The sequence below is a fragment of the Hermetia illucens genome, chromosome 4 (assembly GCF_905115235.1).
Source record: "Hermetia illucens chromosome 4, iHerIll2.2.curated.20191125, whole genome shotgun sequence".
Taxonomy (NCBI): domain Eukaryota; kingdom Metazoa; phylum Arthropoda; class Insecta; order Diptera; family Stratiomyidae; genus Hermetia; species Hermetia illucens.
This window is the reverse complement of record NC_051852.1, coordinates 110,794,139-110,821,308: the sequence shown is the minus strand read 5'-3', so window position 1 is coordinate 110,821,308 and position 27,170 is coordinate 110,794,139. Positions and strand designations below refer to the sequence as shown.

Sequence of the window (27,170 nt, the reverse complement as noted above, 5' to 3'; positions counted from 1 at the left end):
AATTGCTTGTATGCAAACTAGTTCAGCTCCCAGCGATCGTTTAGAGAATGACGACTCGAATTCCCAGTAGAGTAAGGCAAAGGGACAAAGGAAATTACAGCGAACAAAGGAAAATGGTTGTTATTAAATGAGTGGCTAATTTGTGCAAAGGCACGTAACCGATTTACACCACCACTCTTCACTGCTGACTGGACTGGAAAGTGATAATTACTTTCACGGACACGTTCTCAGAAAATATCCAATCTAAAGATCTGAAAAAATCATGATCCTGCCGCTATATAGTGCCTAGACCTCAGATCATCAAGTTTTGCATTATACAGAGTATGATGATTATTTGGTGAGACCCATACTAATACTAACAAAACCATAATGGGTCAAAGCTGCCTCTTGAGGTACGACAGTATCTACGCTACGCGGCGGCACAACTGCCGCGACGCAACATGCCCGTATTTCACTAGCGTGATAGCCAATTGCAAACAACTACATATTTTGACATTTGAATAAGTGGATACCAATCAAAACTGAAAATTGTAGCAGGCAGCTAAGTCTAATATATGAAAATGACACGTGACACTGCAAAATTTTCCCTGCCAGGCAACTCAGCCGCGTTGCGTCACTTGACTGAATGGCACCTATATTGCTGCCTACAAAACCGCATAAAGATATTTTGACAGGCGGTGCAGTTAATGGTCACGACACGTAGCTTAAATATGGCCGCTCCTTTAAGGTGCGACCCCATATACGCTATGTGATGCGATGCGAGCACAACCGGCACTACCAGCAGCAGCACACACTTGTGCGACACCACGCGATGCAACATACAGCCAAGCGACGCGACGCGGCCGAGTTGCCTGGCAGAGAATATTCTGCAGTGTCGCGTGTCATTCCCATTTAATGAACGATTGCTCAGTTTTGGTTTGTATCCACCTGTTAAAATGTCACAATATGTAGTTGTTTACAGTTGGCCGCTGTGCTAGTGCAATGCAGGCATGCCGCGTCACGGCAGTTGTGCTGAATGTAGTGTCGCGACGTCTAGCGTAAATGCGGTCATAACTTTATGGTTTCTTTTGTGCAAATATACTGGATCCTAAGTCTGAATATCAGTCTCACACTGAAATGAATAGTCTGGCATACTAAATATATAAACGTTTGCAGCTAAGTGCAAATGGACCAAATGTAGGTAGCACACAAAACCTTTCAAACCTGAAACGCCGAGCTTCTAGTTTTCGACTTGTTCTTCCTAATCAAAAATCTACATGAAACTATACTATAACAAGACCTGAATAGTTATCAATAATAAAGAACCTGAACAAAATCACATTTAAAGCTGCACATTTCTGTTAATATTCCCAGACGTTCCTCCACTTTCACTTCTCTAAAAGGACATGATACATGACAAATTACATAATCATTGCCTCAACACCACCCACATATCTGCCTTCATGTGGAAATGACATTCACTCTCTGTTCATCTATCCACAGCCAACGGAAGTTTAAGTAGAATTTCAAATTTGCCTTGCGTTGTTTCCAAAAGTCAGATCGTAGAAATCATTCATACATATTTGCCAACAGAATTCTGTCACAGAAATTTCGACATTTTAATAATGAGCAAACCCGCGTCAGAATTATAAATAAATAATGAATACGATACAAGATCCAAGACTGTGCACTGAAGATGCCATCTACAAGAAAAAGAAATTCAGCCCGCCGCAAGTTGGAATCCCGCTGCTTCTACAAAAGAGTAAGTGAAAGTTAAAACTCTCTGGTTTTTGCTAATGACTTAATGACATTAATACGGTGGACAACTATATATTCATATTTCCAGTGGTCAAGATGGACAAGAAACAGTTGGAGAATCATGTCCATAAAAGAAAAAATCTTTACAGCAAATGTGAGAATATGAAAGGTAAATCTATGTTGGTGATGACCTAAGACCCAACTAAAACCCATTTAGCGGAAGAAGTATTAGTTCGTTATCTTTTCAGGAAAAGTGAAAATAACAACAAAAAACTGTCGAAGTAGTATTGCCAAAAACAATTAGCTCCAACAGTTTTTAATTAGAAGTTTCAACTCATGGAAAACTTCCTTTTCCTGAGTCTCAGTGCAATATAATGTAATGGTTTGATCTAATAGTAACTACGACCTCACCATGATTTTTAACCCTCCTGGGAAGAACATCCTCATTCCCTTTTAGTACTGCCTAAATCCTATAACGAAAGACGTTTCATCTCCAATCGAACGATAGCCCAATTGCTTTGGCCTGTAGGGCACAGCCCCTACAAGCGATTGATTGCAAAGGATAACCCCCCGATTAACACGTAGTGACAAATCTTGCGATTTTTACAATTGCTCTACAGGGAGTAAGGCTGTGAACCTATCAATTGCTGGAGTTACTCCTCAACGGAAAAACGAGAAACTTAGAGCAAAGCCTAAAAAAGGTTTTGAGGGACGAGGCAATAAGTCGAAGACAAAGTTTGAAACCAGAGCACACTACTTCTATGTGAGTTAGAAGACCCACGTCGACCATATTAGGTATTGTCATGGTGCTCTTTGTGATCGACGTATCAACGAACGTCTCAAATCTAAAATTTACGCAATGTCGTCTGTCCTGTCGCTCTCTATGGTTCTAAGTGTTGGTCGAGATCGAGTTGGTAATGGAGACGAAGATATTGCATTGGACTAAATTGATCACATTCGAAATGAGAATGCCCGAGATCGATATAGGATTGCACCGATCGTGAAAAAACGACGAGAGAAATGTCTTCGATGGTATGGCCACGTAATTCGCGCTAACCAGAATTCACTTGCCAAAATTGGTCTGAACATCGAAGTCGATGGCTTGATACGCTGGATGGGCATTTAAAAGCCTCGCGATTGCACCCAGATCAGTCATTTGATAAAATAAAATTGCGCAACCGCTCACAATGAGCCGACCCCGCTTGTGAACGAAACAAAGGCGGAAGAAAAAGAAGAGAATAATGTCAGATGCAAAGATGAGAGGGCATCTAACGAACACGTCTTGTTACATATAAAGCCCAAGGTGAATCAAAGAAATGCACAATTCTACGCGAGAGTTCCTTCATGTCGACTAACCTTGTCATCATCATCATCATCAACGGCGCAACAACCGGTATCCGGTCTAGGCCTGCCTTAATAAGGAACTCCAGACATCCCGGTTTTGCGCCGGGGTCCACCAATTCGATATCCCTAAAAGCTGTCTGGCGTCCTGACCTACTCCATCGCTCCATCTTAGGCAGGGTCTGCCTCGTCTTCTTTTGCTACCATAGATATTGACCTTATAGACTTTCCTTAAGTGACCCGCCCACCGTAATCTATTGAGCCGGATTTTATCCACAACCGAACGGTCATGGTATCGCTTATAGATTTCGTCATTGTGTAGGCTACGGAATCGTCCATCCTCATGTAGGGGGCCAAAAATTCTTCGGAGGATTCTTCTCTCGAACGCGGCCAAGAGTTCGCAAATTTTCTTACTAAGAACCCAAGTTTCCGAGGAATACATGAGGACTGGCAAGATCATAGTCTTGTACAGTAAGAGCTTTGACCCTATGGTGAGACGTTTCGAGCGGAACAGTCTTTGTAAGCTGAAATAGGCTCTGTTGGCTTACAACTACTGTGCGCGGATTTCATCATCGTAGCTGTTATCGGTTGTGATTTTCGACCCTAGATAGGAGAAATTGTCAACGGTCTCAAAGTTGTATTCTCCTATCCTTATTCTTCTTCGTGTTTGTGTTTGACCAGTGCGGTTTGATGTTGTTGGTTGATTCGTCTTCGGTGCTGACGTTGCCACCAGATATTTTGTCTTGCCTTCATTGATGTAGAGCCCAAAATCTCGCGCCGCCTGCTTGATCTGGATGAAGGGAGTTTGTACGTCTCGGGTGATTCTTCCCATGGTGACTAACCTTGTCTACGACTGGAATAATGAATTCGAGTCGTAGACAAAGTTATGTTTCAGAGTCTATGACAACGCCGATTTACGTCGTTTTCTCGTCTTCTCATATCTGACCCATCCACTGCCATTTTCGCCATCTAATCTGTTTATCGTCTACAGTTACCTTGATCGTACGCCGACGTTAACCTCAATTTAATGCTTGGGTTTAGGCATCTGGATTTACGGATTCTAGATTAAATAACGAAGGCCGATCTAGTGCCATTAATGTATCGTGTTAAACAAATAAATCGACGCTTTCGATCTGCTGGCCGTTAATAGCAATAGAAAGATTGCAGTAAAAGCTCGGACTTAAAATCATCGTTTTGTCAATATTTAGGTTCAGGCCAAACCTGCCTGCTTTCGTCTCCAAATGGAGAACCACTTGGCCAAAGTCCATAATCCGGTTTGAGAACAGGCATGTGTTACCGTAGTTGGAGTTGAGGAGAAGCTCATATTCCATTGAATCCCATCACTTCCACTGAACATGGTAACATGGAAGTCGTCACTAATAACAGTAATAAATAGTATCGATGACATAATTCAACCTTGTCGGGCATCACTGCAGACTTCAAATTCCTCCAAAACTTTACCTCGATGATGAATGAGACAACTGGTACCGACTTCCACTCATGATGCAAATCCTTCTGCTGCGAGCAGGATTTGTTGCGAGAGCTTAGTGCTCGGACGCAAAGACCCCTGCAATTTTCACAATCAGCGCTGGGTTGCCACAGCGGAAAGTTGCGGTTCAAATTTCAATTGTGGCAGAGGAGGTTCTGCAGTTGTGTGGTTGGTTCGAGAAAGGTCGACTGGGCCGGTGCTGTGCAATGTGTTGAGTTACATCGTTAGGCCAAACGATGATTCCTACTATCTAACTTGCAAGGCTCCCAATAATTAAAAGTGGCATCGTCCAATACAATGGCCTGATGCCAAGACTTCTAAGGTAGGAAAAGTATCGATTGAAAATGTGGTCTTTCGTGGATATTGCCTCTCAAATGCAGCATTTGGGTCCAGAGTTCTACGGTTCCATGCTCGCGGTCGTGTCGCCATTTTTTTTTTGTTTTTTGCTTTCAATGATGGGGACGCTTCGGTTTAAAAACTTATGAAGTTTCCTAGAATTACATGTAAGGGACTGAAGTGTTCCCCCCTCTCGCCGCAACCCAACCCTGGCTAGCAAAGAGGCAAGCAAGCGTGTATCAACGAAACACTTCGGTGGAGCTTCAGTATTTGCAGGCGGGCCTTCACGGTCAATTTTGGCTACTTTTTAGGTTTTTGGGATAGCTCCCCCTGTTGGTCATGCCAAACCACACAAGATATTCTTGTGACCATCACCCAATCACATAAGTCATATCGACTGCTTTGATCCAGCTATACAGTTAAAAAAACTGGAATATCGCTCCGCAATAATAGCAGCGTGATGACTGGAAATGGTCGTCCCTTTAAAATGGGTAAAAAATTATTGCACTGAAGAAATTTCGCAATTTCGTTTATGTTTGAATAGGCAACTTTCTACTTCCCAACTGATTGTTAAGTACCCATTAATCGGCGCAAGGTGTTAAACAAAAATTATAAAAATACAAAATAAGATACTCCATGCCATTTATTATCTGCAGTTGTCGCCGAAAAGGATATTTCTCTCGAAAGAAAATGTGCAAAAGTCATTTGTCCCCGACCCATAACAAAACTATCGAGAATCCTAGCAACTTTTCGTAATTGGCAATTGGCACCTAACCGATATACCATCAAGGGCCGAGATGTTGCTGACATTGTACAAAAACAAACAGGCAAAAAGGGTCCTTTCTATTCAGGCACATTAAGAAACAATGACAGTCTTTATGGGCACCTTAAATCATCAAAACCATGTGGGACACCCACTTTCTACGACATCCCCACGATGATTGACTTGCTGAATCGCTATTATAACAAACACAAGATGAAATTCTCCACAGGTCAGTTGATATTTTCCATTTGAATATTGCTGAAAGCTAGAAATTTGACTAATGGTCGGAGCTAATAATAAAACAATTTCAACAGCGGCTCGATATAGGAAACCGCATTTGCGATTTATGGTGAAAGATGTGGTGCTTTGCTGGCGAAATCCTAACGATCCAGGACCCGCTCATTATTTTCCGAAAAATCACTGCCTCGAAACTAATATGTAGGTAAACGTTTTATACTGGTGTTACCAAAGAAAACGATAGTTTTATGCAGACTGATACAGTCTTGCAGAGCGCATTCAAATTCTAAATTTTCAACGACCTAGCGATGATTGCAATTATAATGAAAGCGAAGTTTACTTAATTTTTTTCCCTTTTCCAGTCACAAACCAGTCAAAGCAAAACCGATTACAGTTTTCAATTTCCTGCCGAATTCATCCGTTCCCTCTCGGGAAACAGCTTTCCTAAAAGCGATTGATGCAAAAACCCCGGGACCAGGACGATATGAAACGGTCGAAATCACATGTCCTTGTCAAAGTAAGCTCATCATTGAGCCTACGATTTGGCGTGAAATTGAAATTGAGAAGCGAAAGCGTTTTCGTCACCTGAAATATAAACGCATCAAGGAAGAACTTTACTGTCCTTGCTCGAAAGTTCGAAATATCAAAGGACACGGACACACGTCAGTATTCCAATCCAAAACCGTCAGACTTATCGAGAGGATGCCATTCACTAAGAAATCAGATCGCCTGGAGAAATTACATCACACAGCAAAATACATCCAAATGATTGTGAATCCACCACGTATCCCCATATCAATTACACGAGTTGATATGACACCCAAGCCTGTTCAGCTGACGTTTAATAGCATCATCAAACCGAAAATGCGTTGTAAGCTCAAGGTAAATAAAAGGATAGCGTTTTTGAGTGCCACCCCGAGGTTTAAGGATGAAGAATCATCGACAATCTTAAGAGACTCTTCCAAGTCGAAAGAAATGGCAAAATCAAGGACTGGAGGTAAACCCTGTTGAAAAAATCGTTTAATTCTGATGTCCTTAGTTTATGGTTAGAAGTCACAGACCTCCCAGGGAATCCCTAGACAGACATAATCGACATAAAATTTAGGAATTATATAATAGTTTAACTTAAGTTTCATCTCAATTTTCCTAATTAGACACGCTTTGCATTTTTTTATCAGATATTTCTATAAATTGTCATACTTAGTGATGAGGACAGGTTCCATTTGCCCCCGGAAGTGTCAATTCAGAATTCTCAAACCACGTCTTACCAGCACTAGTTGTTTCGCACAAGTTAACTCGTTATATTCTAGATGTTCTGCGACTACATCCAGTCCTATATTCTCGGTAACCCGCCACCGAGGCAACCTCCGGAAGCAGAATATCAGATGCAGCGTTAGACATGATGTTTCACAGCAATGAACCCAGGAGGGGACCATGGGAGACACCCCCGGAGAAAACATACTCTTTGGGATCATCATCAGTATTATACCAGAAACTCTATTCTCATAAATAGCTATCGACAAGAGCAGCGCGATAAACGGAAAAAACAATCTTCGCCAGGGATTTCCGTTATAGGTTCCACTTGGCCAAATTGAATGCATTTCTCTCATCCAGGGTCACCACCGTGGAATATTTACTGAAACTACCCTTTCCGTCCTTTCCGTGAATCGCATCTTCATCATCAATTGTTGAACCAGCTTTACAGAACTCATACTATCGATCAGAAGAACCTCTTTGGACCTCATAAACTGGGAGCAATATATTTTAGGTGACACCTCTAGCATTTCCCCATAGTGTGTGGAAGACATATGGTCCTGTAAGAAGATGGCTCCCCTGGATGTGTACCAACCTTAGGCAGCGGTGCCATTGTAGGAAATATCACCTCGGACATACACGCGTTGAACCACGGATTTCACGGCAAAGTTAAGGTATAACGTTTTTGATTTCTTTCTCGGTTTCGGGCTTGCTGATTCTTTCCCCTGACACTCCCCTCATGGTTCATGAAAATTGCCATACGACACTGTGATAGTTTCAACAAGGTTCACTTATAATGGCAATTCGGAAGGCGTAGGTGGTCTGCTCAAGGACTCCTTACTAGATTCCAGGCATTTATCGCTTCCGGCAATATGTTGGTTATCCCTCCATTTCCTCCCCACAATAGCTTTTAGAGTCTCTATTGCACTCCCTGGTAATATGCCCTTTCTAACCCCACCCCTCGTATCGACCAAAGCTGCTAGCGCATAGCGTCGCGAAGTATCCAAACATGAGATATTTGAAGCAACCTTTTAGTGAAAGGTGTTCCCTTAAACGACAAACTCTCCAGCCAATTCAAACTTTCCCGCCAGCTAAACTGGGTTTTCACAAACTTGCAATAAACTCCTCACAACTTACTTCAACTTGAATTGTTCCTTCTAGGCAATGCATATTACTCGTTCCGATATCGCTTTACCGGGATGCACACTGTACAAAAATCTCGTATTTTCGTACACGCACTACGGCCTTCTTCCCAAGTTAGTTTTTAACTTGAGTGAGTTGTTAACCTTCCTCAGTTTTTTTAGCCGTCAATGTAGTTAGGACAGGTGCAAATGGCCTTCCAGAGGAGCTCAGTTAATGCTGCGATGCGTCGTTTTAATGCCACAAGCTCCTAAACCCCGGCTCAGATATTTAGATCCAGCACGTAGTGTTTACGAAGGACAGCAGGAGGTATCGTTGAGGTTATAGTCTATCAGTACCCGCAGCTAGACTCTAGCTAGAACTGAACGCAAAAGAAGTGCATCAAGGTTCCTCCCTCCTCTCAGCAGCTTCAACATTGCGAATTGCAAAGTATACCAAGTCTAGCGGTATGGTCCCATATAGGCCAGTGCCCTATGTAAACAGCCGTAATTCGGAAAACTTTCGTGACCAGTTTTTGATGTAAGAGGAACGGATCTTCCTTCATTAGTGCAGATAGTGAGCCTTCGCACCTCAAGTCAGAGGCAAGCGCACCGTCAGGGGCCAGGGCTGCAAGTCCATCGAGCTACTCTTGTCAATATTTGCTCCTAAAACTGATCACCCTGCGGATTGTGACTTGGAGGATATCAGCCAGACAATTTAGCGCATCTCAACACTGCCACATCAACCTAGATGTGGGAATTGAGTATAAGACATTAATGGTCGCTTGAGTGTCGACCCAGGGCATGTTAGAAGACGATATGATTCTGCTGAAATGACTCTTTCTCTGACTCGACAGAGCAATCTTGATCCGTCGGTGTCGTAACCGTTGAAAAGCATGTCACCCGTTGGAAAGCATGTCTGAAATTTGTTCCTCAAGTCCAGCTTGCCCGTGACGTAGTTCATTGTACATGCTCAAGATGCCACTATGGATGAGAAGGACGGTCCTCGAGATGTTGCTTCGAACAATGCCTCCGCAGACTCGTTTGCCCCTAAAGCGAACGCATCCTCGTCCACTGGTTGAACCTCTACGCAACCCGAAGACAGTATTTAGAAGCCACTGTATGGAGGTTGTGTGAAAACTTGTTCAATTGACTAGGCATCGATGTAAAATTGTTTAGTATAACATGTGTGTCCTGTGTTGCATGTTTTTCCTGCGCTTGAGACTAAAGCTTTCAATACATCAATGAACATTTTTGATAAATGTTAAATAAGTCCTTCCACGTCCATAGTTGAGCTAATGATGTTGCGGCTCACCAGTACCTGGATGGTGCATTCGGTTCAACTGGTGGACGGGTGAATTGCGGGCTTTCCAGCTTAGCTGACGGGCCGAACTGTGCGTAGATTACGCACTCAACACTACTTTGGTTTGAGGATCAAGGAAGTCCTGAATCCGCCATCCGCTTTTATTTGTCCATGGACCTTTCCTTTTGAAATAAACACCCAATTTGAAAAAAAAACCGACGACTTAGAGTTTCGTCAAGAGCAGAGGCAACTCGTTAGACACTATTCCATCTCTTCCCTAAAGCAACATGGCCACAAGTGGTTCTCAGCTGTTTTTGGCTCGCTTATATACATAGATCCGCAAACACAACACGGATGTGAACTACATATGGTATTGGAGACGAAAAACTGCCTGGTTAAAGAATTGGCAGTAATTGATTGAGCTGGTCTTGAGCTCACCATCAACTTAATGATTGGAATGAAGCTTACTTCCACTTTTTTGGATCCCGAACACGTCTTTTGAGACGAATTACCCAATTTTTGGCAACAGTTGGAAGATTATAGCTAACTTCGTTGATCCAATACCATAGATGTCGTTAGACTAGACCGAACTCAAAAAGAGATTTTAGTGCTGCTTAGGAATTAATCTTACTACCAGTAAAAACGAAGAGATTTTGGCGTGATAGAAATTAATTTGACTAATCTCTTTTTAACAAAAACCGTCTCATAACCGACCATCAAAGACTATTACGTTAAGTTCAATTTCTTCTAGATTTGCCGCATTTAGTAGATCTTTTCCGAAAACTGGCATCAAGCCAATTCCATTCAAATCTCCAGCTCCCCTTTTTTCATTTCTTCCATTGAAGGCTTTAGAGAAAACGTCGCTACGGTTAAGCCTGAAGATCACCTCCTATTGTAAACTATGAGCTCCAATGTCCGAGAGTAATGCCCAGGCTCAGTTTGTCATGCAGCAGCTATTCCCTGCCTTCCAGAGAGGCAATCCAACAATTGACATCCACTGCCCCACTCAGCTCTGTATTCGCCATAGTGAAATTAGGCCAGCCGCCAAAAATTGTTCATTAGATTGTCTATTGGAGCCATTTTAAGGTAGCCTCATCAGCGTACTTCAAATGGATCTCATTATGACGGAAATCTTCGTTATTAAAGACTAGTTTCGGTCCAGGCTTCATCATTTTTTCCTTTGCCACTGTCATATGATATTATCAAATTTGTAATTGATGAAGTAGTTACGACATTTTACGAGTATTTACCCCAGGGATCATTCATGCACGTCGATCGTCAGCAGTTTTCCTTTGCCGCCAACCTTGCCTCTAAAGATCTTGGTGTAAAAATCTTTTTACTGATCGAATTAGCAAACCGAGAAGCTCCTCCGTCTCCCTCGCTACGGTTTTAGGAGTGTAGACTATCACTGTGTGAGCTCCTGGTATAAAATCACAAGAAGGTTTCGACGTTCCCTTCCAGCGTGGCATCTTAGAAACGATGGCCCTCCGTGGCGCAATCCAATAATAAGACCTAATCGAAAGCCGATAAGCACAAGCCCTGCTCACGACTCCATGCACATCTACCTGACGACAAGTTCTTCGATGAGTTCATGCATCTCACGAATGAGTATTTTCGCCGGTATGGACACTTGGATGCCTTTCACCGTACTGGCATAGCTGCGGTAGAATTTCTAGCTCCGACCTTTGATACTATATATATCTGGCCTCTTCCAGTCACTGCATCACTGAGCCCTTTCTACTCCCTGACATCTGATATACTGACCTTAGACGCACTTTTAGTGGCCCTTACCTTCTGATCCAAAATCTCTGTTGATCGCGATATTTACTGTTGGCCAAGCCTGAGCCTAGCTGCTCCCTATGAGGTGGGGCTTATGAAAACACTCAATGCCCATGTCTTGCTTGTCGTAAAAGTCTAATGAAAGGAATAGAAATTTGTGGCCTAGCAACCTGAAAATGTTGGAACTTTATTGGTCTCGAATAAGGATTGAACTCACTACTATGACCTTTGGCTATCGAAAAGGGATTATGATTGGTTTCTAGATTGTGCACTCGCTCCTCGACGCCGGAAACGGGAGCTCTCAGAAAGCGTGTTTCCTCCAACACCAACGGAAATACCAACTATATATGCTGGTCATTCTAAGTCTAACCGAAATAAGATGGTAGGACTCTGCAGTGTACTCCTCCCTCTTTCTCTATTGCAGCAAAGCGCTTTTGGTTTCTGGAAAGCCAAGTGGTAGCAGACGCGAACTCTGTGTCGGCTCGTTTCTGATGACTACCGTAAAGCGCCCTCTCTTGACCTAAGAGAAGGATTTCTGACAAACTTCTAACTGCAAGATTCCGGTCCATATTAAGGAGCATCACAATTTTACAGTGATATGCACTAAGGGAAATTTCGGATGTTGTGGTGATCTGAATGCCAAGGTTGTCTCCGGCAACACCTTGCCATGTGATGCGAAAGGAATGGTGAAAGGTTTGTAAATTCCTACGGCTTTCAAAACAATTGGTTGCAGATTGTTCTAGCGCAAAGCGTGCCATAATGTCAGATCACTGACACTGCACGAGCAATCTGACCACTTTGATAGACGCTGACATCGGCCTCAAAAGCCTCAAAAAGATTACCATCTGAAGGTCATATACATTCGTTTTCGTATTGGGTCCGCCGCTTCCTGCAGAGTCGGTGAGATGGGACCCCTAAGTTCAACATCAACCTCTTGTTTGATCCTGTGAAGAAAGTTAACGACCGACACGAGGTAGAGAAAACACTTCACCACGGTTCTTAACCGTATCACACCCTTTAAGATTCCTATTCTTATCGACGAAATGGCTAGTTACCATAACATGCGGATACGGACTGTTCCTCCAAGTAGAAGAGAATGCACTCCAACAGAGTAAAGCCGCTGGGCTTGACAGTCTCCCCTTAGAGTTGCAGTTTCTTCAAATCTACTACTGCCAATCGTATGAAAATCTCACGAATCCTCCACGCATTTTCCCAGAGAGTGGAAGAGGTGGATAATCGTTTTGAGAGTATCCGCATGATCTTTGCCGTCGCAGAAATAATAACTTAAATAATCCCGAAATGCGTAAGAGAACATGTCGAAAGCTTAATCGACAGAGAGCATGCTGGTTTCCTTTCCGTATCCTCCCGCTTTGAATACATTTTTGAACCGTGAGAGGAATTTAGATTTCCCTTTCACCTGTTCTTCATCAATTTCGATAGCAATTTGCTTCCTGGATACCGTGGTTTCTAACGACAATAGTACCGAATTGAACGTCGTTGGACGTATTAGCATTACTAGATCCCCTTTCGCTCCCTTGTCTAAAATCGGAATTGCAGTGAAGCTTACTCTACCAACACGGGGCCGACGAATGGGTTCGCCACAGGGAAGTGCATCTTGGGAACTCCAGGAGGCATTTAAAACGCACTTCAGCGCACCAAAAACGATGGCGCCTGGGTGTGGTTGACGTGCTATACCCCAGCAACACATGAATAGCAACCACATTTAGCCCAGACTCCAAAATTCTTTTCCACGCACTCCTACAGGATGGTAAATTGTTTCTATAAGATTTTAACATGGCATCTTTAGGAGAAACTTCTACGACAACGCTAAGAAACGAGGCTTCTTTCCTGATTTTGTTTCAGTGTTCCAACTTCATTGACAGCTCGCTTGTTAATTTAATTAATGTTCCGTATAGGACGCAAGTTTTTCAGGGTCCTTCGAAAAAAATTGCAATCTTTTGAAACTCATAACGCTTAAAGGTAGAAAATATAACCATCATTGATCCCTATAATCTGAGACTTCTCCACACTTTTCATAAGTTGTACAGAAGGTAGACAACCAAACACATCAAGTCAACATGTTGAATTTAATTAAAACTTGTAAAGTCCTAAGACTGACACCACTATTTCGTTCACGTAATAATGTTGGTTTCTTTTAGTTCGTTTAAAGGAGAAAAACTTGGAACCGCCACGACTGATAAAGATGACACCGTCTAAGGAGGATGTTTTCAAGCGCCTTCAGCAATTGCCATCACGTTTTCAACAAAAACAAATTACGACACGCGAAAAAGTTTTCACATTTTCACCAATTCCAGCACCTCAGTTATTACTTAAGGACAGTGACGTAATTACCAGAGAACCTGTAGCACACTACTATCAAACACCGTTGAAAATTGATGATTTTCTGAAGGATGAGTATCGAAAGACAATATCTGAAGTTAAAACCAAATCCAAAGATACTATTGAGAATATACATGAGGAGATTGATATTTAGATCTCTTCTGGTACTATGGAAAAATAACTAAATATATTTTTAAAATGTATTAGCTTTGAAAAATGATAGCAAATAGAATTCAGTGAAAAATGTTTTCTTACCTTCAGTCAATTTATAAATTTCACCGATGGAAAATAGTAGTTAGCAGTAAGATGACATAGCAGTAGCTCGACCTATCCTAGGGGGTTTATTAACTAGATTAATAGCGATGGGAAAAAAAAGCCCAAAAATCACAAAAGATTAGCATTGACCCCAGGCCACGACAAAAGGATTAACTATAATATAGTAATAATAATATTATCAAAGGAAGCCGCACGTGCTGGAAGAAAAATTGTTTGCTTTGCTGGTTATATGATAATATACCTATTAACTATAGTATGTCATTCAAGTCTATAACCATGAGGAATTTTATTATGTTTCCTACTACCAAGTGTTTCAACCTGGCATCAAGTGTTAAGTATTTTCCCAGGTGCCCCAATATGTTTTCCACAAGTTCCAGACACTGTCCGAGAACATTTGTAGGGGATTCGCCAATCTCCTCACAGAATATGCAGCTTCACCAGGTGAGAAATTGTCATGAAGGGACTAGTGACCATTTCCCCGAGGCTCTTCTTAGTGAGGTTTAAATAGTGTTTCGAGTGTTTGGGTTCGTATCTCCCGTAAGCAACCTAGACTGTTTCGTTCCTGGTAGCCCCGCCCAATATAATTCCCTCAGCCGTTCCTCCACATTTTTAAATTTCATAGCCATGAACCCGTTTCCGATTCCACAGAGGAATTCTAGTCCATGTTGAGGTGTCCCTGATCCCTTCCTAACCCGTTCGTCCACTGTCTCATTTCCTAATAACTCAATGTGGCCTGGAAGCCAGCTGGGTATGTTCAGTTTCCCAAGGCATTCCCATACTAGTTTCGAATTGGCTTGATTAGACCTAACCTTTCCAAGTTGAAGGGGCGCATTCGTTTATGGCGTATATTTCCGCCTGGAATACACTAGTATGTTTAACTAGTGGTTCAAAGTACGTTTTCTTGGACCAATAATCCGGGCGAACTCTCAGCTTCAGCACACTAGAAGCACTTCTAGAGATGCCGTGGGCATGTCCTCATTGTTCCACTAGCATACGCCCAAGCCAATCTCTTAAGTTTGTGTAATCCCTTGGGTGTTGTGCTGAGTTTAGTTATGCAAGATTACTGCCCCATAAGGAATCATTGGCGTTATTATTTCAATGCAGCATTTTTGGAATGCATCCCGATTTTCCCCTGCTATGGACCTGGAAGTCATCAGAGGCCTTGTGGCTTTCCGACATTTGTTTTCATCAAGTGTCTTTCAGAGTAGTTTTTGGTCTAGTGTGATTCCCAAATATTTGATCTCTGTTAATTTTTTCACATCGGACATGTTCTCGAACGCTCCTTCGATGTCCAAAAGCGCAAAAAGCGATATTTTCATTGTTTCTATGGCATCCTGTAATGCATCTGCCGGCTGATATAGGCTTTTCTGAGGTAATCCTGGGAAAATGCCATTTACTCCTTATGATTTCAGTGGTTTAAAGGTTTACTATGCCCAACTTACTTTAGCTTCCAAGCATACCTCTTTGGCTAGTTTCTAATTCAGTTTTTCCTCCTTATGTCCTACCATCCCTTTCTCTTTTCAGACAGACAGAAGATACTGCCCTGTCTTTGGTTATAGCTTTTGTAATGTCTCATGTGATTAGGAGATAATCAAAAAACATCCCAAGGCGACCAAGAAGAGAGAGCTATTCCTAAACTTAAAAACAAAGTTGACGAAATTGACCGTGAAGGTCCATCAGCAAATATTGAAGCTTTATCAAAATGTTCCTTCGACACACGCTTGCTTGCCTCTGTTCTAGCCAGGCTCGGACATGTGCAGGGCTCTCTTGAATACTTCACCCCATAACTCGTCATTTAACAAAGAGTTCAAGTGCCCTTAATCAATGCATGGGTCTATACCGGATCCTGAAAAACAAACAAATATTTGGCATGTCGCGAACCTGAAGAACATTCGTAACACAGAAGATCGTCTCTAATGCTATCTATTCAGTGCCCCTGTGTGCAATGCATCGTGCAATCCAACTGCCCCGTGTTTCGTTTTGCCAAAATGAACAACCACCTCCATTGAATCTTCTCCTTTGCGCTTGTACGTATATATCTTTACAATTTTTGGCGAGGAGTCCCTCCCGCGATCCCTATCAGATTCAGTGCGATAGGCAGAGGCCACGAACAAAGCTCCTCGTCTCTGTACTTGGCAAGGTATTTGCGGTACACCTCCTTGCCAAGAGCATCAGCTCACACCTCCCCGCTGTAGAGCAGAATAAACTGCATTCATTAGAACATACCGCTTGCTAGATGTAGGACCCAAAACGTTTACCACTACTGCTGCTGTCTTGAATTGCTCGGAAAAGCTCATCTATGAGCCGACGATCAATCCGAAGTACGTAACCATTAGTTTTAATTCGATTAACGAAACTCGCCGATCAAAATGGGATGAGCAAAGCTGATACCATGAGTCATTCATTCGCTCAGCCGTCGCATCCATATTGCGTCTGTTCAACTGTGCATCCGATATCAAGTGCCGCAACATCATCTGACTCTTCTACTGTTGAGTCATATAGCAAAATTTTGTAAGAACCATGCCAACAGTTCAAACCTAGAGTGCATTCCTGTGCTACCCTTGACGTGATCTTCATCGTCATGACACTCTAACTTCTCATAGAGCAAACAGCGATAATCCCTCAATATCGGAAAGAGGTATGTAGTTCGGCAAGTACATTGTCTAGTATGCCTAGACAGAATTAAACGCATAAAAGCGTTGCAAGGAGCACCACCAGTATAATTTGAACTGAATTCGCGACTTGCTTGACAACACTCACCGGGGATTTCTGTGCTCTAAAAGAAACCCGTCTTGAAAATCAGTCTCCCGCAGTACGGATCGCTTCAGCGTGTCAACTTCTGATGAGCTTTGCGGCCGTGTCAAACATACAATGCAGTCGGTCTGCGGACAACAACTAATTAACTCCGTTCCTTTTGCCTATCGGTGCAACCTTCGCCACAAATTCCCTCTTTCAGGCAAGCATTCAATGCGCCGAGCAGTAGATCTGGCCGATGGAGGAGTTTTGTGTATATTTGCCAGGAGCGAGCTTTGCTTCTAGTTATCAAGCTGCGGGGTTTTCTTTTGGCTGGTTTATTCTATATCAGTGGTATATCATTGTATGTTGTACATAAGTTCAAGCTTTGTATTAAATGGCGGAGCCCTATGGCAGCCCTTTCGGAGCTCGGCAATTTCCACCATCCACAATACATAGAAGGGTTGCCACGTCTAAGTAACTTTCTGGGCATGATAGCTCCGCAAGGTTCATAACTGAATTTGCGACGCCTCCAGCTTGGCTCCACCAGACCGTTCGGTAAATTTCCTTATGTTCACCTTTGCGGCGTTATACGCTTAGGAAAGAGGCTGGTTTATACCGAGAGCTGGTGTCAACCATTTCGAAAGCGATCTATTGGTGGTCACTTGTCGAGAAGTCCACGGAACGTTGGCGTGGATTCAGTAGTGAAAGCTACGAGGCCTATTCTGGGCACTATACGTTTCCCTCTGGAGTCTGGGTGAGGCATGCTCTAGTCAAGTGCCCCGACATTGACGTCACTCAAAACCAGGATCCACCAATCTGTTGCCAAAACAGCGCCTCCCGGAACATCAAGCATGCGTCGAAAGTCCAACATCGTCTCATTCGGTGTTAAAGACGCAGAAAAACTTTATCTCGGCCTTGGATATGGACCTTGACGCGGGTCCCAACCGTGTGCAGACGTCTGCCCATAATCTGAGCAGTTGTAACACCTAGTGGCTGCCCGAATTGGCATCCTGCACAATAATACTACCCAACCCAATTCTATCTTTTCCGCTACTAAGAAGTTTCTTCGTCTATTACTCACAAACTTCCACTACAGGAGTTGTTTTTGGCCTCATGAATTCGCAAAGGCGATACCAAACCGGACATTGCTCGCGTGTAAATATTAACACTTGATGGCCTCCTCTACTTCGGTCTTTCTTTCAGGGCAGTAATGATCTGGATTTCTAGAGAACACATGGGATCTAGAATATAAACCAGAGCCTTCTCTCTAGTAGCCCCTTGCCCGCCTCACAAAACGTACCTTTGTTTGCTGTCATCGGGCCTAACTTGACGAGGACTCCGCCACGATTCATTGAATGAAAGACACAAGAACAGCCGACTGCGCTTACATTCAAAGCCATTTGCCCACTTTCAATGATTTCCATTGTGCCCCGTTCCGGACAGCAGCACATCAGACCTAAGTCGGCATAGGCCGTTCCACCAATTTGAGAAAATATCTATATTTTGTAACACTCACACCATGTAAACCGGTACATACTAATTAAGACGGAAATTTTAGTTAATTAAATTTTGCTTCAGATTCAAAGTGCGCAGTTCAGAGAATTTCCTCGAAATGATTTTTCATTGGGAAGAATTTTCTCATCAAATTTCGCTTGAAAAGACCAACGTCAGTTGAGATGCGAGAAAATTATTGAAATGCGCCTGAAAAAACAATTTTTGTGACTGTCGGCGGCTAACATATTTCCATAGAAAATAGGCCTTTTATCCCATAGCCTAGGGTTGAACATACGACGCACTCGTCAAATCTGCTATTCTATTTGGATGATTCCATCTTAATACCGACAACATTTTACTAGATAGAAGGATACATTTAACAATTTCCGATTCATAATAAATAATACAGATGAGAGCCTTGTCTTTCCTTTTTTATGTTGACGCTGGTGCGGTACTAAAGCGACGATTCCGTAATGTCGACTCTTCGCCTTTATTCATATCTGTATTGATCGATGCCTTCCAGCTACTTGACGTAATATTTCAATAACCGAATTATTAAATATGTCTATGGTCCGATGTATCTATGTTTCCGAAAGGAAAGTGGAGGCGCTTAGGGAAAAGTATGCTAGAAGGGTCCTCGAATGTTCGATCCCCTTTTCCACAATTGCTTCACGGGGCGAATAAAATGCAGTACAAACGATAGAAGTCGATGAATTATTTATGGAGCACATTTAATAGAAGTGATACCCTCTCACTGGCGGTGATGTATTGCGACATCTTATCAGGACTTTGATAGATCTTTATTGAACAGGATACGCAATAATAAATTCCAGGTTCCAGTATTCACATCCCGAAAGAGAAATAAATTTTCGGTCCTAGCACCACTTCTGATTGAAGGGATGCTAATGTAATTCAAATTTTATGACTGCATTTATTTTGGAAGAAATATTGAGAGTTTGATACTACGTCAAAAGGGTAGGCTTTCGCTTTCTAATGAGTCCTAATCGAGAAATATTTCATTCTAGTCCCATGTTTTGAAGTTATAAAAAAAGTTGTTTGAAATTTATTCATTAAATATTATTCTGTAACTTGTCTTGATCCACTTTTTTGCCTGTATGAAATTTTCCTAAGGTAGCACTATAAAAAAAATTGTTGCTTCAGGGATAATCCTCATTTAATATAACGTGTAAAAGCGAGCAAGCATGACACATATTTGTCTGTTAAGGATAGCATATACGAAATATATTCCGGTCACTATTTTTTTGTAAATATTGCTACCTCAGACAGACCAGCGGCTAAAAGGCGCGTCTGTTGCGTCTGACTGACCTGGAACCGTATGACACATTACCTCAGCAATGACCTATTTAGTATAGGAGCACATACTCCGTGGATGAAGAAGTCTCAGCTACCCTGCTGTCGCCCTTGTACATCTCCCTTTTCGCCTTTACAATGCATTGAGTATAGGATGGGACTACATGTTTCCACCAGAGAGTCCCTTTTGCAAGATGGAATGGCTCTCCCTTCTGCAGAATAAAAGATTCAACCGTCATATTCCACATTAAATGCATTCGGGCGACCATGATTCCCCGATTATGTGCAGATAAGACTGAAAACACCCGTGTCCGCTGAGGAGCTAGACTAGGTAATAGGCAACCTCACCGTTCTTTCGAGTGAACCACGGTCTCACGTCTTTGATAAGTTGCGAGGTTCTTCCAGCCCTCATTTCTCTTTCCCGAGACCATATCCTGAATACGCGGGTTCTCTCTTCACTAGCGACGGTTTCTTATACCCCCCCTTTTTCAAAGGTTTATTAACCTCCGCTCTGTAACTTAGAAAGCGAAAGGAATAATTCCTCCTGACACCATTACTACTGACTCCGATACTTTACGAGAGATGGACGTAACTCGCAAAACTCTTCCCCATTGTACTTGAATCAAGTGCTTACTATACATATCCGTTTTTAGAGCTCCACATTTGATATCAACCGGCAAACGCACTCAATTTCGCAACAGCCTTGCTTGAGGTGGTCCGAAGCTGCTCGAAGAATGATTTCCACATAGGAAGGACGGTTGGAATCTTTTCCTTGGTCAATTTTTGCTGAAGCTAGGAAAAGTCATGCTTGCTTCGTCATCCACCTGCTGAGTCGGTTCATCACCCTTCCCACTGTGCACAGAGCTTCTTCGACTGCACATGGGGTGAACAGTGCCGCAACATTAACCGCGTGTCCGACTAGTTGTGAGCCATCAGGCATCTCAAGTCGTAGCAGACTATCGCAAAAGGCGTTCTATAGACCCGGGCAAGAAAAGATCCCTAAGCCGCCTCCAATGCCGTCCCCGAGTCTCTTATGGAGTAGGATACATTCCACGTAAATTATCCCTATTGGGGTATCCAACATGACTATCCTGGTTGGTTTTGGCCCACCACGAGCAGAGAGTTGTTCCAAAATTCAAAAGAAAAGGTAGTAGACTGTGCAGGTTTGCCGCGCCCCAGGGCAGTTTCACCGACGTGTCTTCCGTCGATACATGATTGTATGCCTCTCTGCTAGTGAGTTATTTTGGATACTTCATTACCCTAAATATAATTTATAAAGACTTCACATGTGCTTCACCTTTTATAATATCGCACATTGGGAAATGCGATTGTTCAGTAACCCACAGCCATAGCAGAAAACGTGGCGACCACAAAAATAGTCTTCTTCAGAATATTCCATCTGCCAACAATTACAAAACTAAATTAGGCCTGATTATTTTCTTGTCACCCTGGGAATACTTTCCACACTCACTTCATTTGCAGACTCAGCAAAAAATCAGTGTGATTTTTCAAAACCCGCTTCTTTAAAGCTTCGCTTTGCACTAACTTAGGCAGCTCGCCACCTGGACTGGCCGCAGAAAAGTTATCTCTGTTCGTCGTGTTCGATTCTCGAGTGTAGCAATTGAACCAACGTTTTTTTCCATCAAGAAGTCTCCTAGCCCATCGGCTAGCTGAAGTACAGCTTAATAGTACTTGTCGAAATCTCCGAATGGATCTTCAACACAATCTCACATCATGAGAGAGTTGGACTGAAGATGAACACCAACAAAATCAATCTCATTCTGAAGGGTCATCATAATCTTCCTATCTGCATTAATGGGCAGACCATCGAAGACGTCAATCAATTGGTATATTTAAGAAGCGTTGTTCCTGCCTAGTTTGGCACCGAACTAGATGTTGCATTAAGAATGCTAGATCCGCTTTCGTTGCCCTGTCCAAAATCTGAAAATGCAGTTATCCCAACTCCAAGACCACCTTGAGACCGTTTTGTGCTATTGCTCTTTCTGTGTTGCTATATGGGAGTAGCCCATACAAAGTGAATTTCACTAATACCCCAAACTTTCGTCAATACGCCTAGGTATTTTTGGCGTGGCTATAACCATGGAGTGAATGACAGCCATGTAAGCTCCCTGCACTCAACTTCCCCTCTTGGGTGTAGTTTTCGATAACAAACTTGGTTTCAATTTCCCTTCGTTAACATCATCAATCGCGCTTCAAAAATGCGCGCTTCGTCTTATGTTCCTACTTAAATTTTAGCTCAATCCCTTAACACATTTCAACTCCCTTCTCAGAAACATGCTTTAATACTGCTGTATTCCCCAGCCGTGGCTGTTGCCCTCTCGAAACTGACAATGCAAATTCACCCTCTTTTTCAAAAAGAACCTTCTCCGTGTGGACTGTCTTTCACAACCCCACACCCGTCAGCTTGGGTCCTTAGGCTCTGTCTCCTTCCTCAGTTTTAAGCGTTAGTTAAGCCCCATGCTTGCTCCTCCCCCTGACAACAACATGTAACTAGCGCACATTTACCCAAACTTTGGGACAGCGGCCACCGATTGATGTGAGAATCTCCGAATTATGTCCGTCCGTGGTGGTATTGAAGCGACAATACATTCGCGACCAGGTGCCGCTTCTCTCCAGCAGAACCCACACAAAGTAGATGCCGCTTCATGGTTTTGATGGAATCACGCCTGGATGTCCGAACATAGCTGACTGGTCGAGCTTTCATCGCAATTCAAACAGCTTTTCCCCGACTCTCGAAATGACCCCTCACTTTCGACGATTTTCAGTTTTCTCAGTTTTCTATTCGTTTCCAGATATCTCACCAAAAATAAATCGAGCACGTAATCCTGAACATACTCTATTACATAGAATTACACCTAAAACAAACAAACCAAACATCTCCAAAAACTCGATTCTCGCTCCAGTCAGCTGACTTGCCAGTTCATTCTCGTTCAGCTGCCCAATGTCTTGCTAGTTTTTGCCTCAGACAATGGACCCAGAATTTACCATCAGCTGAGACAACGACAGAAGCTACCTCGCGGCTGTACTCAGGCAACATTAGAAGTCAAACTTCATTGAACCGGCGTCTACCTAACAACAAAAATCGGCGCAATGTCCCAGCATTCACATTTTCATTTGCATACAAATATTTCGCCTTAGCTAGACACAAACGCTAGAAATGCAACATATTCAGGTCTATGGTGAAAACAACAACAAAACAATGATAATATTCAATTTTGAAACATTCCAAAATCACTTTATGCTTTATTATTGGAAATATTTAAATAAATTTTAATGTTTAAGGATTAGAAAGTGAGAAGGTTTCATGGATAAAATTGACAAAAGAAAAATAGAAATGATCATTTGTGAATTTACATTTTAAAATATCAATGGAATGGCGATTGGGAAACTGAAAAGAGAGAGGGTTCAAGAAAGCAAAGGAGGAATAAGGAAAAATGTTGCTTTCTAACAAATTAATTATGTCGTCAGGTCATCACAGGATAAGGCGAACGAAATGATACACAATGCAGTTATCAGATGCAGATCTGTTGCCAAGTTCAAACTCGCATCTATACTTGGCCGTTCGTTGAAAGCGCTGCACTAGTTGAAACAGACTAATGTTGTGTGGCCTAAAACACTAGGTGCGTGTTAGAATTTAAGGTAACTAACCAGTGTCGTTCGAAACAGATTGTTAAGTTCTAAAGTGATGTAAGCGTCCGTCCGTTCATGCATCCTGCATGGAAGAATCATCCAAGCCACAAAATCTTTTCTCGTGGCCTTGGACCACCGCCAATTAGCACGGTGCGGTAAGGAGTCGATCTCAGAAAAGTTCGAGTGACCAGGCGAGAGAACAGAAGGGAGGCGACTTTGTTCGCGAGCCCGGTACTGTAACATTTTTAAGTTACCCAAAATGGAGAATAACCAAGAATGCTACAAAATCGCCCAAGACGCAAAAGTTGACTTGAATGGTGTGGATAAAACCTAAGAACTTCTGCAATTCCTTCTTTAATTAATATCACTCAACAACCCAAAAGGAGATTGTAGGACCCTAGCCTTCCTCATTCGGAACCAAAGGACAGTGTTCCAATAAAATTTCAACCCACTTCCTCCCAATGAAGAAGAAATAAAGTTAAAAATTTTCACCATAATTGAACAAAAGATTTTCAATTCGCAGGTAGGGTGAGAAGCGCGGACGAGAATGCCTTTCAGCGTATACCTATAAATCCAAAGGTTTTTTAAAGGCAACAAGAATATTAATATCATGTGATAAACCTAAAAATAGCAAGTCCTTGGGCTCTGTTAGCTGGCAAGCAAAACAAAAAAGTAAAACTGACACCTACCTCATCAAAAAAACACAACCCAAAATTTAAAAGATTTAGTCAAGTGTACGTAAAGCCTAGCATGAAGCCACGTTAAGAGAGTGATGCCAACAGCATCTAGGAAAATAAAAACAAAATTGGGAGTCTTAATAGGCTAGGCCAAGGGGTCTTCCACAAACCCAAAGTCGTTAAACCTAACGAATGGTCCATCCCACGTTGGGCGCCATTTTTCGACGAACGTTGGTGTCAACCCGGATATTTATTTTGGTCACTCAACGCCAACTTTTGTAATGAAAGTAACTAATGAAATACCACTACAAAGAAACTCACATGCTGAGTCAGAAAAATGAAAAGTATATTACTGAATTTGAATTTTATCTTAGTTAAGCTCGAGAAAAATGGATGGATGGATCACTCGAGTGAACCTTCATTGCTTCCTAAATAGAGTTAAGAAGTTAGCTTAACTGTCAACATTATCGCAACATTGAGAACTTCTTCTTCTTCAGTCGTTGTCCGGTGCAGAAACGGGGTCGGCTCGTTTTGATCGGTTGCTCTCTGAATGCAGTTGCATGGCTTTCAAATTTCCATTCAGCGAACAAAACCATCATTGTTTCGGTCGCCCTTTTGATCGTTTCCCCTCGACTTGATTATTCAGACCAGTCTAGACAAGCGAACTCTCGTTGTCGCGAATTCATTATTATCGTCAACGCCGCAACAACCGGTATTTGGTCTAGACCTGCTTTAGTTAGTAACTCCAGACATCCCAGTTTTTCGCCGAGGTCCACCAATTTTATGTTTATCCTGAAAAGCTGTCTACCGTCCTGGCCTGCACCATCACTCCATTTGCAGCAGGGCCTGTTATGTCTTCTTTTACTACCATGGATTTGCCCTTCTAGACTTTTCGGGCTGGATCATCCTGACCCATATGGATTAAGTGGTCCGTGCCAACCGCAACTCATTCAGCCAGATTTTATCCACATCCAGGTGGTCGTGGTATGGCGCGAATCACATGACCATAACATCGAAGACGTCTTTCTCGCAGTTTTTCCAGGATCGGTACTACCCCATATTGATCGCGGATATCCTCATTTCGTATGTTATTCGTTTATTGTCTTTTGTAAGCATGCCAGATTTCTACAGGGCCCCAATTTTCCGAAAGAGAACGGAATCCTCACGGATCGCTATTTACCTCGCCGACTACGCCGAACGCGATGTGTTGGCTGGAAGGCGTCCAAAACTCATCACACGTTCACCCATGGCGCCAGTGATTTTAATGGAAAAGTTACGTGCATCAGAACGGGTTCTCGCCGCCATTTCCAGGATCCTTTTCACCCAGGAATCTAGGTAAGGCATGCCCCATTCAAGAGCCCTAGCAATGAAGTCACTCTCTACGAGCATTCGCCTCTCCGTGTTACTGCCGCAGCGAACTAGTGAACAAATGCACTCTGGCGCCCAGTAATTTGGAGACCTCTAGCTCTTGGTGAAGCTATCCGTATTCATATTCTGCATACCCTCCATCCTATTTTGATTTTTCCTTTCCTTTCCTCATAAACTGCTCGACAACTTCCGCCACAACGAATTTTTGGCTTCAAGAACTCCTGGAGGTGGTACGCATCCAGGCTATGGTTACCTCTGGGCTTTATGCTTGATGGCCTCGTCTGCTTCGGCCCTTTCTGCGAAACAGTCAAGATCTCATGTTACTGGAGAGTACATTGACTTTAGACTAGCCAGAGACTTTAGACTAGACGGAGCCTTCCCTTCCAGTAGCGCTTTGACTGCCTTGAAGAATGTGCATTTCGCTGAGAATTTCTGTAAATGTCTTGCCTTCCGTCGATTTGATTGGCAGAGTCGTCGGTCTGGTCTTTCTTCGTTATCCCATCTTTTTCGTCAGTTATTTACCATTCGTCTTGAGTTTGGACAGACGATTTTCCTCACTTTTTTCCTTCTTTGTATTCTATTTTTTGGCCAAGGAACACGCATCTTTTGCTGATGTCCATGCCCGCCTGTAGAAGGAAATGCAATCAAGTAGTTCTTCCGTATTTCCCAATCCACCTCGTTAGTTCTAACGATTTTCTTTAGGCTTTCCTCCGGACCGGCATCTGAATTTCTTTGCTAAACTTTTGTTTATTTAGGAGTGCGTATCCCGGTGTCTCGCCATGCGTTTCAACCCTGCTGACTGTTTCATTAGGCGCTGGCGGTGAACGACGTTTTCCTAATGTGCCCCAACGCAGTCAACTCTTCCTTGATTCATTGCGCACTAACCGACCGAGGTCCTACAGGGCTGGTTCTTGATACACGCCACAATTACCACGACGGTAGAGCAATCGACAGCTCCAAGGACTCCCAACGTGTCCCGTCGTGTACCCGCCACCCGCGGTTCGCTTCGCTCTCACTGAGAGGCTTTATACCCAAGACGAGGTATACTACCAACTAGGGGGTCGGAACTGCTTACTTGGTCACCTAGCAGACGCAGACAATGCCTAAAGAAGTATTAAGATGATGACACTTTCTAAAATATACATGGTTGCTAGTGACCACTGTGTGGGGCAATATGCATCAACTGCACCTGCACACAGTTTTCCTTCACCAATATATTTTTATTTAAGCTTCAGTCTATTTTCATCACCTTCCTGTGTGTAGTTTTTCTCCTTTACTTCTCTCTGAAACCAATTGCATTGGGTTTTAATTCAATAGCCTGAATAAGTCAAGCCTAGTACAAATCAGCATGCGAATGGAGGATTCATATTATAGCAAGTCTAGTCCTTATGTTTGCTTTAATTTAATTGAATTTAACCATCGATGTAGTTCCCACGAGAACGGAAAGTAACAGCAAGCATTGCAAGAAAAGTATCGAGAGGCATGCAAAGGACATCCCTATTGACTATGCAACAGTACACTTTCACTTTTCAACCTCCCTTCTTCAAGATATTCAAAGCATTCACTCTGCATCTTCACAACTCTACTAAAGCTCACTTTCTTTACTTTCAAATCATCCTGAAGTAGCCTGACTTAACCGCGAAAGTGTTCGAATATAATCAACCTTTTCTATCAAAGGAAAGTTCACCGATGAAATACTGGACTCTACTCAGAATTCTCAGAAAGGAATTCGAGCCGTAATTGGCAATTCCATTCGAAAAATAATATCAAGTTGGGAACTTTACCACCAACTCTTTCACGCTTCTTCAGTCTGATTACTTTTTGATCCATCCGAAATGATTTTTCACTTTCGAAATCTAGATATAATGTAAGCATATATACGTATGTGCGTCAATGCGAAAGTTACATGTTTTTGATTGAGGGTTGTATGAAGAAACATTCATTGCACACCCAAAGGCAC

The 27,170-nt window shown here is 42.6% G+C and overlaps 1 protein-coding gene across 1 annotated transcript; it reads left to right on the top strand.

Annotated features, from left to right (window-relative positions):
- The first annotated feature begins 1,533 nt into the window (after positions 1–1,533).
- On the top strand, positions 1,534–13,918 carry LOC119655518. The gene is made up of 6 exons (XM_038061428.1): positions 1,534–1,741; positions 1,826–1,906; positions 5,560–5,895; positions 5,981–6,104; positions 6,266–6,900; positions 13,517–13,918. Exons 1-6 carry the CDS (start codon positions 1,639–1,641, stop codon positions 13,849–13,851), a joined length of 1,614 nt encoding a protein of 537 aa, XP_037917356.1. The 5' UTR covers positions 1,534–1,638; the 3' UTR covers positions 13,852–13,918.
- The last annotated feature ends 13,252 nt before the right edge of the window (positions 13,919–27,170 follow it).